At 39.3% G+C, this 12,814-nt stretch overlaps 1 protein-coding gene across 1 annotated transcript in view; it reads right to left on the bottom strand.

The window, feature by feature from the left end:
• Positions 1-12,814, bottom strand: part of LOC126162872 (uncharacterized) — a 112,673-nt gene that overhangs the window by 26,953 nt on the left and 72,906 nt on the right. Inside the window, exon 5 of the mRNA XM_049919657.1 lies at positions 11,211-11,514. Coding sequence (XP_049775614.1) covers positions 11,211-11,514 — 304 coding nt within the window. The remainder of the gene's footprint in view (positions 1-11,210; positions 11,515-12,814) is intronic.

Here is a 12,814-nt window from a genome sequence, read left to right as displayed (position 1 = left end):
AAATTCTTTATAGAATGAGAAGAAACTAGCAAAATACACAAAGCAATCACTCATATAAATACATCGGCTACACCACTGCAATTTCATAACCACTTCTACAACCCTTTAAACCACATAACATCAACAGATACGAAGAAAGTAAATTGGAAAAAGAAAACACTACATGGCAAGCACGTGTATCATCTAACACAGCCACACATCAATCAAGACGCATCCAACACATGGCTAAGAAAAGGCAATATATAAAGTAAGATGGAAGAATTCATGATTGCAATACAGGATCAAACAATAAACACCAGATATTACAGGAAGCATATCATTAAAGATCCCAATACCACAACAGATAAATGCAGACTTTGCAAACAACAAATAGAAACAGCAGATCACACCACAAGTGGATGTACAATACTAGCAAATACAGAATACACCAGAAGACATGACAATGAAGCAAAAATAATACATCAACAACTTGCCATACAACATAAACTAATAAAACAACACATTCCCACATACAAGTATGCACCACAAAATGTACTGGAGAATGATGAATACAAATTATACTGGAACAGAACCATTGTAACAGATAAAACAACACCACATAACAAACCTGACATCACACTCACCAATAAAAAGAAGAAATTAACACAACTAATCGAAATATCCATACCCAATTCAACAAATATACAGAAGAAAACAGGAGAAAAAATTGAAAAATACATCCAACTGGCTGAGGAAGTCAAGGACATGTGGCATCAGGATAAAGTTGACATTATACCAATTATACTATCAACTACAAGAGTCATACCACACAATATCCACCAGTACATCAACGCAATACAGCTACTTCCAAACTTATATATACAACTACAGAAATCTGTAATTATTGAGACATGTTCAATTACCCGAAAATTTCTAAATGCAATGTAACATATACCGTACAGTTAAAAGGAAGTCACATTTGATCAAGGTCTGCGTCACTTTCCATTTTTAACCAGACATAACGTCTGAGAAAGGAAAGAAACAATAATAATATTAATAATGGGGGCATTAAGAGTGATACTGATTTTGAAACCTTGTTTGGTATTAGAAGAAGTGGAGTGGTTTATGAAAGAGGAGAGGACTGAAATGAAAGTGACAATTGTTGCTAGGAAATAAAATCTCAACAAAGAACTCTGTAGACAAGGGGAGGAAAAAGTGGTAGGGGAGGGAGAATTGACGAGAGTGAGATGCAGAAAATATAGCTATTGTGACAGAAGGTGGGCTATTAGCTGTCTTTTGAAGTTAAAAACATTTTAATTTCTTTACTATTTGAGGAATATTATTCCAAAGTTGAGTTACTGATACAGATAATGATTTAGAGAACATGGCAGTATTATGTAGTGACACAGGGAGGACTGTACTGTGTTGAGAAAGTGTATTTCTGCTGTGATGTTTAGTAGCAGTGTAGGGGTTGAAGTTAAATAGGAAGGAGTGCAGTGATTGAGAAGACAATATAGCAATCTCTATGCTTATCAGCAAGTAGCCATGATAATTGTTCATAGACTGGAGACATATGATAGGAATATCATAAATCACAAATGTATCGCACACAAGCATTCATCTCCAGTTCCAACCGAAGTGAGCCCTCATATGAAAGTCCTTGGAGAATAGGATCACCATAATCATGGATGGGGAGTATTAGTGACACTATGAGTTTCTTTTTTAGCTCAAGAGAAAATACTTTTTTATATTTCTGTAATGAATGATGTGATGCTGACACCTTCTTACAGACTGCAGTTCTTTGTCCAGCCCAGTCTACTCAATGGTCCAGAATTATCCCCAAATTCTTTGCCTAAGAAGAAAAGCTGATTTCTGTGCTGTTTAGGATTAAGGGTGGAAGAGGTTCTCTGAACTGAAGAGTAATAAGTTTGTGCAAACGACTAAGACTGCTTGCATCTTAATTGTGGTAAATGTCAAACCTTTGTTGTGTGTCCATTTTGGCAAAGCAAGTATGTCGGAATTTACATTCTGGATGGCTGTGCGCAGATCTGTAGCGCTTGCACTCAGGTATAACTTAAGGTCATCAGTATATAAATTTTATTTACAATGGGAGATAATAGTTGACACATCATTAACATATAATCATAAAAGTGATGGGCCCAAAACTGATCATTGTCGGACCCCTGATACCACATTCTTCCACTGTGACCTCTTTGTACTGATCATTAAACAGTGTTGGCAATTAGTAAGGTATGAGTGGAACCACTGTACAGCACTTGAAGAAAAGTTTTCACTTTTGAAGTTAGCAAGTATAATATCAAAGTCAACAGTGTTGAAAGCTTTGCTGAAATCCAAAAAGCACATAATAGTTGCCTCTTCTTTGTCTGTAGTTTGTTTCAGTTCATGACTCACTTTTATTAGAGCAGTATTCATGCTGTGATTTTTCTGCAAGTCAGATTGGTATTCATCCAGATGATTATTTGAGGTGTGACTGGTAAGTTGATCGTGAACTATGTATTCTAAAAACCTTAGATAACGCTGGTAGAATGGGTCTGTAGTCAGAAGGTTCTTTGGCAGATTCATTTTTGAGGAGATGTTTAATGAGTCCCTTTCTTCAGACTATTGGGAGGATGTTGCAGGTCAGAAAATGGTTAAAAAATATACGTTATCATCAGCAGTAATGGACTGACAAGGAAACTGATCATTTGTATTGTGATATTCTCATGTCCCACAGCTGCAGAATGAATTCGTGCAACTGACTTCCTGACTGTTCTAAGGCTTACCAACTGCAGAAAAAATTTTTTGTTTGTACCAACTGCAGATATTTCAAGGGATTTGATGGTCTGCATCCTTGTGCGTTGGCAAAGTAGAGATGTAGGCTTGGTGAAAAACTCATTTAGATTCTCAACGGGAACAAGAGGTTCAGCTGCAGATTGAGGTTTGCCTATTCCTAGCCCTTATTGATTTTTCCACAGATAAAAAGCCTGTGAAAGACCTCAGTTAACACGTGGGCACACCTGTGTTTTGCATTTCTCGCTGACTGGCTAACTCAGTTACATAATCACTTGTAGATGAGATGATTCTTGGAAGTTGGGTGCCATTTGGTTCCTGTGTGCTGCTTCTCTATTACTGATAAGGTGTTTGGGTTGACCAGTAAGCCATGATGCAAGTTTTCTGCCGACTCTTACAGTTTTCATCAGAGCGTGTTTATTGAATAAATTATTGAGCCTCTCAGTGAAATTAGATACTTTATAATTTATGTCATTCCCTGCCAGGAGATATATGCGTCAGCTGTCAGCTCAGACACATTCAAGTGCCTAAAATCTCTAAAAGTAGCCACTTGCAGTTTGTTCTTTCGACATAGCATTGAATAATTCATGGATATTATACCGTGAGCAGATAAGTCAGGTGCAGAAATCTGAACAGTGCGAATTACTCTGTTTGAAGACTTGGTTGAAAAAATTATCGACAGTGTTATGAGTGTTTGCGTCTGATGAGTTGGCCCAAATGGAAGCAGTATCAGATTTAAGCAAGAAAATATAAGCTTGAATTTTGAAACTGCAGGACTGTTGCCTATAAAATTCTTCACATCTCCCGCTACAATTATGTGTTCATACAAAGATTCAAAAGCCACCTCTTCTGTTATACCTATCACGTCTCAGAAGCACATAGCCATTGAGACTTACAGAGCTGGAAGGGGTGCTCAGTTTAAGCCATGTTTACGGCATTTGTATGGCATGAAAGCTAAGGTCCTGAAATATAATTTTGAACTTACTCCACTGGGCCAGTAACAGCCGCATGTTTCCAGCCAGGATTTGTAGTGTACAGTTGTCACAAATCGTATCCGCCACAATGCTGCAAGCAGGGACAGCGGCGGCTCTGCACTCTGGCATAGCCAGTGCCTTGCAGCGTGCAAGGGGGATGGGACAGGGGGAAGGGACCGGGTGGGTAGGGAGCTGGAGAAAGTGAGGAGTTCCAGATTGATTAAACTTCCCTAGCACAAAGTATGGCAGCACGAATATGGAGGAGTGGGGAACAGAGTGTATTCATTGTGAGGGAACATGACAGACAACAGTGGTGACTATAAAAATAATTTACCTTCTGTATTAATTGATGAAATGTAATAAGTGTTAGTTCAGGGTGGGAGGAGACAAGCAGTTTATTTACAAGGATGATACTGCCAGCTGAGAAAAATAGGTTTAACAACTAAAAGATTAATGCAGAAAGTTAACAATTAAATTAGAAATTACCAACGTATGACTGATTGTGATTTTGTTCTTGGCCATTTAAACCAAGGAGGTGAGTGGGTAATGTAACCAGGAAAAGAGTAATTATAACAGTGCTACTATTACATACAAGATAGAGAATTCTCAGGCACAAAGTGCTAATAGTAAATAAAATAAAATTAAGTAATACTACAATTAAGGGTAATTAAGGGTAATAAGTGAAGGCACTAGTAAAAAAATAATTATACAGTTACAATTAGAGAACAAGAGGTGAAGGCACAGGTACAAAGATAGTTCTAAAGTTGATGCAATTTCAATATAGTATTTACAGTACAAGGAATCTTACATTAGATTAGTATTAAACCAAGGCAAGAGGTGTAAAGTTTTTGCTTTGGCCCATGTAGTTTCACTTGATGCTATTCAGTTCTGTCATGTTTGTAACTGCCTTATTTCCAGCTGTGGTACTGATAATTACTCTACCATCTTGAGTCCACACATTCTGAACACCAAAACTTTATATCGTATTGTGTATGGACTGTAAACACATTATTTGGGAAACAAACAATAAGTTGCCAGCAAAAAGTGGGCTGCTATACATTCTACATGCTACGTGAATACATAACATAAACAGAAAAAATAGTCAATATTTTCTTAAAAACCACTCTTACTCTGACTTATAGCGGACTGGTGTGTGGAGTATAGAACCACGCAACAGAAAACACAGACTTTTGCACTTTTGCTCTTTTTCTAATAAAGGGACCACAGTCACACACACAATCACACAGACACTCCAACACAAACTCCCACAGTGATACTGATGACTGATTATCAATTATTGACAGCAGTTGCCTGGTTTGATCTCAGGTGGGGAGAGGGTAAGGATGGACATGCAAGGCAAGGAGAGGGTAGTGGGCATTGCCGCCATTGAACACTACCTTTCCCAACATCCTGCTGATACCAAAACCATTCTCTCTTTCCTAATCCTCCAAGCCAACCACATCCGGACCCACAATTATATAACTTTTGAAGGCAAACTCTACAAACAAATCCACAGTACTGCCACAGGTACTCACATGGCCCTATCCAATGGCAACTTATTTATGAGACATCTGAAGGAATACTTCCCATCTGCTACAGTCGCAGGTTCGAATCCTGCCTCGGGCATGCATGTGTGTCATGTCCTTAGGTTAGTTTGGTTTAAGTAGTTCTGAGTTCTAGGGGACTGATGACCTCAGATGTTTAAGTCCCATTGTGCTCAGAGCCATTTAAACCATTTGAACTTCCCATCCAGTCAACACCTAAAACCCTTTGTCTGGTTCAGATTCACTAATGACATTTTCATGAATTGGACACTTGGCAGGGACAACCATTGTTCTTTCCCCCATACCACCAACAGCGACTCTTAAATTCACTTCAGCTGGTCCTAGATATCAATCTCCACATCTGAGGTGACTCCATACTACATCTGTTTATACCAAGTGCATCAACCACCAACAGTATCTCCACTTTGACAGGTGTCGCCCGTTTCATGTCAAAAAGTCTCTTCCTTACGGCCTCTCCCTCTGTCGATGCCACATCTGCAGAGGAAAGTGGGAGTTGTTAAAATATATCAATAACTTTTTCAGAGCCTTTCCTGACAAGCATATCAATCTGCCTCATCTATTAACAGATCTCTTACAGCACTGTTTCCCCTGGCACCAGTGAACCTATTAACCAGCCACCAAGCAGCACTCCTCTGACAAACCATTGGCCTTGAAAAGCTGAGCAACTTCCTTCACCAATGCTTCAACTACCTCTCGTCATGCCTTTAGATGAGGGATATCTTACCCAACTCCTACCCACATCACCCAAAGTAGTTTTCGGCTGCCCATCCAACCTACAGAATATTCTTGTCTATATCTATTCCCACTCTGCTCCCAATCCTGCATCCCAAGGGTCATTCCCTTGTGGTAGGGCCCACGTGCAAGACCGGTCCCTTACGATCACCCACCACCTCCTACCACAGTCCAGTCACTGGCATTTCCTAGTCAACATGAGGCAGGATGACATATGGAATCAGCCATGTTTTATATCAGCTATGCTGCAATTACTGTACAGTATTTTACATGGGCTGACAAGTAATAAACTGTCTACTGGCATTAATCGTCATCACAAAACTGTAGCAAACTGCAAACCTGACCATCAAATTGCTGAACATGCTACATACCACAACACAAATGACTTCAACATCTGCTTCACTATGTGGGCCATCTGGATACTTCCTTCCAGCACAAGTTTCTCTGAGCTACATGTGTGGGAATTGGCTGTACAGCATATCCTGCACTCTCGCAATCCCCCCTAAAACTGCTCTAGCATTTTTCCCATAACCTCACTTTACCTTTTCTCTTCTCTCTTCTGTCTACACCATTCCTTCTGCATCCAGAACATGTAATGCTTTCTCTCACTACTCTTTCTCCCCCCTCCTCCCCCCCCCCCCCCACATGCAGGCTCTCTCTCTCTCTCTCTCTCTCTTTTCTCTGTCTCCTCCTTCACATCCCCCTTCCTATCATTTTCCCCTCTCCCAAATATGCCTCATGCATCCCTCCCTAACCTCTCCCCACCCCCATCAGCTCGGCAACTGCTTTTAAGAAACTATAATCAATAACTAGTCTTGCTGCAGCCACAGGAGCGTGCATTTGGGTGTGAGAGTGATCATGTGTGTATTTTTACTAGAAAAGAGCTCGAAAGCTCGAATGAATATTGATTTCTGTTATGTTTCTATGCTCCATATATCAGTCCACTATGGCTGAATGGTTGTTTTTCCCTTATTTTATGTACTGTTCCATCCAGGAATTTCCATTATTGTCATACTAAATCATGTTTTCAGATGTTTACAACCTTGCACAACACATGACACTCAAAGTATTACAGCAAGTACATAATGTAAATGATAAAGTAGCAATGTATTTGAAACCAATATATTTTTACACTTATGGTCATTTTAAAACATAAAACAGAAAATTGTACATGGAAAACTGACCTTATCACAAATTAACAGCTAAGGTTACTTCAGCCCAGATCAATCCACTACACACATCTCAGAGGTAAGGACCAACAGACTAGGAAATAGTGTGGCCATACTGTAAATGGTTTCTTTTTGTGGCAAATTAATTGGCTGAATGAAAATAACACCAATGCATGTAAATCACTATCCATATTTTATTTTTAAATGTAATGTGTGGCACCTTAAAGTCACAGTGAACTGTCTTGTATCTGTGGGTCTTCATATATGAGTGACAGAACAACAGCTGTGGTGTCATGCATTTAGGTATAGCATTATGATATGTGCATAGTGTTGGTAGGAATTGCAGTCTTACAATTCAGGCATAAAACCTTATTGATCATGTGACTGGAGAAATGCTGTAAAATGATCATATCACTATCAGCTCAACTGCTACAGAATTTTTGCTTGTATCCAGAGCCAAATTGGCCCAAATTGTTGTGAGGAACTGAATTACATGGCACTGCATGCAATAAGGCTACAAAAATGACTGTCAGTTCCAAAAATGCATGTGCAATTGCTTATTTGAACTGATACCAGACCAGATTGACTCATGCATATGACCCTATGCCCTTCTGGATAAAAATTTAGAGTTTTTTCTTGAGAACGTTATCTGGAATTTAACTGCAAACTTGGGAACATATTCCATATGAAGGAGGAGCAATTTCTTACTTTATCCTTTAATAGGTTGTAGTGATCCGTATGATGACTGTACCTGGCATCTTACTTCAGTTGCAAATGCAGTCTACCAACATACAATTAACATTTTGGTATGGAATGCAATATACTGGGGTTCTTATTTTACAGTTCTATGAAAAGATATGCTATTTCTTTGTATGCAATCACTAAGTGGGATCATAAGTAACCTAATGCAGCATATTGAATGCTACTAGTATGACATTACTGGAGAAGCTTGTAATACAATGAATCAGAGCACAGGATATCGGTAACATAACTATCAGAATAGTTAACAACAAATTTTACTTCAAGGCTTATATTATCTAGTATTGCAGAACCTGCCTTGTGTCGTACTGCTGATAGTATTTTAAGTTTTTAAGGCACTATTTCCTGCACACTAGTGTGTAAGGAAGCACTAGACAATTGTCATCTAACAATAGCCTAATAAGTCATACAAAATAACATGAGAACCATTTCAAAAGTTCTACACTGTGTGAGGTAGAACTGAAGAAAATATTTTATTTTACAAAATACTTTTAAATAACAAATTAAAATAATCAACTATTGACAGTATAATGTAAATGGATTGATAAAAAATCAAGTCACCAAGCAGTGGCAGGAGAAACAACACACACACACACACACACACACACACACACACACACAGGTTTAGCTTGTGCAAGCTTTCAGAGCCAGTGGCTCCTCCTCCTGGCAGAAGAGTTGAAGGGGAAGGAAGAGGGGGTGAAGGAAAAGGACTGGAGGGATTTGGAAAAGGGATACAGTCCAGAAAAGTCACCCAGGTCCCTGTGTCAGTGGAGACATACTGGAGAGAATGAGAAGGAAAGACATTGTTGGGAGCTGCACTGGATGATATTTGAAAACCTGAGAACTTAAAGATGAAAGACAGGGTAATTTGGAAGACAAGATAACTACTAAACACTGTGCAAGTCTTCATAAGAGTGAAAAGCTAAGTGCATTGTTCGTTAACAGTGGTGGGAGGGGGATGGCGAAAAACAGATTGGAAAATGATATGTGTAGAAAACTAAAATGGAGTGAAGAACAACATAGTTACTGTGAAGAAATGCTAAGATAGAAGGAATTAACATAAATTAAGACCAGATGGGTAGTGAGAGCCAAGGATATGTTGTAGCAGTAGTTCCCTCCTACGGTGTTCTGAGAAACTGGTGTCTTGGGCAAGAATTCAGATGGCGCATGTGGTGAAACAGGCACCAAAGTCATGAAAAACAAACTCCATGTAACTAAAAACAAAGATGATGTAACTTACCAAACGAAAGTGTTGGCATGTTGATAGACACACAAACAACCACAAACACACACACACAAAATTCAAGCTTTTGCAACCAACGGTTGCTGCATCAGGAAAGAGGGAAGGAAAGGGAAAGACGAAAGGATGTGGGTTTTAAGGGAGAGGGTAAGGAGTCATTCCAATCCCGGGGGCGGAAAGACTTACCTTAGGGGGGAAAAAAGGACACGTATACACTCGCACACACACACACACACACACACACACACACACACACACACACACACACACACACACATCCATCCGCACATATACAGACACAAGCAGACATTTGTAAAGGCAAAGAGTTTGGGCAAAGATGTCAGTTGAGGCAGAAGTACTGCCCAAACTCTTTGCCTTTACAAAACTCTTTGCCTTTACAAATGTCTGCTTGTGTCTGTATATGTGCGGATGGGTGTGTGTGTGTGTGTGTGTGTGTGTGTGTGTGTGTGTGTGCGCGCGCGAGTTTATACCTGTCCTTTTTCCCCCTAAGGTAAGTCTTTCTGCTCCTGGGATTGGAATGACTCCTTACCCTCTCCCTTAAAACCCACATCCTTTTGTCTTTCCCTTTCCCTCCCTCTTTCCTGATGAAGCAACCATAGGTTGCAAAAGCTTGAATTTTGTGTGTGTGTGTTTGTGTTTGTTTGTGTGTCTATCAACATGCAAATGCTTTTGTTTGGTAAGTTACATCATCTTTGTTTTTAGATATATTTTTCCCACGTGGAATGTTTCCCTGTATTATATTCAAACTCCATGTAACGGTAGATATGGTACCTGAGGATAGAGGTATACTTTTGTTGATCCATTAATGTCTCCTAGATTATGGAATCACCCAGGGAACGTCACGGAAACATTTCACAGATTATAATGCTCCCTCCTCTGGCCTGGACCCTTTGCTTTCAGACGTTTCACACCACACACACCAATGGCCATGTGTCCAATGGAGCATAAAACACGTTTCTTCTGAAAAAGCCACCTGTCAGTGGACGTCAAAGAGAGGTAAAGGCATGCAAATTCCAGCCTTCATCGGTGATGAACAGCATTCAGCATGGATGCATGAACCAGGCCACTGCTGTTGAGGCCCATACGCAGCAATATTCCCTGAATGGTCTTTGAGGAGACACTGTTTGTAGCCTATTGGTTCATCTGGGTGGTCAGGCGTTGAATAGCTGCACGTATATTCAGCCATATACATATCTGCAGCCATCATTCACCCTTGTCAACTATGGTCCACGGTGCATTACAGTTGCCTCAGCGTCAGTTTTGGATAGCACCAATTTGCATGCACAGTATATTTTAACCATGGCAGCACGCAAATAGTTTACAAGCTTGGCTGTTTTGAAAATGCCTCCACGCCTGGTCTGAAAGTAAATCCTCATGCCCTTTTGGACATCAGATAAACTGCTCTGCTTACACATTGTGACAACTGCACTGTTTCTCACATGCCCCCGACACATTATATTCCCTCCACTGCTAGTGCTGCCATCTGCTGAAAGTGAGCAGTTATTGCATGTTGATGTCAAACATACGCAGTGGTCACATTAATGTGACTACACTGTGTACATGAAGAAACAGTTTCTCATTTCAGTCAGGCTATAATTTGAATCTGGTCATTAAAATGAAACACTGCACAATTTGATCCTTTATTTGCTTTTTTCTGAATACACAATGAGTTTTGGGGAATGCAAAAATGGCAAAGTACCGATATTTCAGAGCTATTCTAAACAACGAAATAAATGTGAATACAAATATTCTACTGTTACATACAAAGAGAGACCCCAAGACTGAAGTTGCAGTGTATCAACTTCTACTTCCTACTATAATGGAAATTTTATGATGGAAACAGCAAACAAAACTGAAAGAAGGCAACCAACAACATTACTGAACTGAAATTACAATCTCACTTCAAAACATTATTTTTAACTCATTCAAATACCAGCACTGAATACTCACAGCTCTATTACATTTACCTCAAACGACTCACCTTTGACAGTTATATGTTTATGAAAATAGCCATATGTTTTATTTGGATCAGGCGGTATTATAGACGAATTGAGGCACACATATGGAGCAATGACTGATCCATTAATTGGAGAAGTTGTGCTATTAATGACTGACAGTGGCACTGTGGTAACAGGAGGGCTCACTGGCAAATGCGATGTTGCATTTACAGGTATTGTTGTTGCATCAGTTGTGGCAGACCCTGCTGTAGTTGACGAGCTTACTGTAGTTATCGGATTTGCTGTTGTTGTCGGCACAGGGATGTCCGGTGAAGAAACAACTAGTGCCTGCAAAAAATAAATAAATCACATTATTATGACATATTACATAAAAGCCTAGAAACATCATTTTATATCATTTCATAATGAATTATACACAGTTAAGAACATCTAATGAATGTGATATATAAATTGTACCCTCATTCTAACATCCCACTCTGTAGTCAATACTTCTGTGAGATAATTTATTAACAACTTTCATTAATCTGAAGTCAACCAGTTGTTCACCAGTAATGATAATGGCCAGCAGATGGCTAGAACAAGAAGTGCAAAATTAATTTAGCACACAATATGATAGCGTTGACCCAAAGCCTGGCTGTGGAATTAGGGGGAATCATGTTGTGGTAGCTTATTAATGAAATGCAAGAAAATGTTCATTAAAACGTTAACCTCTAGTAAAGAATCTCTCATTATATTTCACATTTTAACAGTTGAATCACTTTCATTGAAAAACTAGTAACAACGTCTACAAAAAAGGTCAGAAGCATCTATCTTTCAACCTGAGTGGGTTTAGTTTAAACAAATTGTTCCATGGCAGTGGACTGGAATATTGTTGTTGCTTGACACAATAGTAGCTCTGAAAAGGATTGCTACTCACTGTAAAAATGATACACTGAGCTGTAGACAGTGTCAACCAAAGGTCTGTTACACACTTAGCTTTCGGCCAAAACCTTCTTCAGAAAAAGAAATCACCCCATCCCCAACACACACACACACACACACACACACACACACACACACACACAAAGTAAGCTCCAACTGCAGTGCCAGAGCAGTAATTTATGCTTGAGAGGTGCTTGATTTTGTGTGTGTGTGTGTGTGTGTGTGTGTGTGTGTGTGTGTGTATGTGTGTGTGTGTGTGTGCTTTTCTTTTCTTAAGAGACTTTGGCTGAAAGCTAAGAGTCTAACAATTATTTCATCGTGCCTGTCTACAACTCGACTTGTCATCTTGATAGTGAATAGCAATCTATCATTTTCATAATACTGTTGATATTCCAACCTGGACTTTCGGTTGTACAGTATCATCTCTGGCGTGTGTCATAAGAGTAAAATTATATGATACATCTACATCAATGATTAACAAGAAAACTAGCCAGCAGTCTTTAATAATAACCAGTACTTAGGTTCCCTGACTTGTTTCCATATAAACTGTACTGATGAAATATTTACTAAAATAATGATATGTAGTTTTTGTCTGGCAGTCACTTGCCAAGTAAATCCAAGAAGCTTAGCCCTTGTAGTGTGTTGGGTTAACGTTGTGCACTGAAAAATAAAAACTGTAGAGAAAGAACTCAACAGACCGCACACT

This window comes from Schistocerca cancellata, chromosome 2 (genome assembly GCF_023864275.1).
Source record: "Schistocerca cancellata isolate TAMUIC-IGC-003103 chromosome 2, iqSchCanc2.1, whole genome shotgun sequence".
In the NCBI taxonomy this organism is placed as follows: Eukaryota; Metazoa; Arthropoda; class Insecta; order Orthoptera; family Acrididae; genus Schistocerca; species Schistocerca cancellata.
This window is presented reverse-complemented; position numbering and strand designations above follow the sequence as displayed.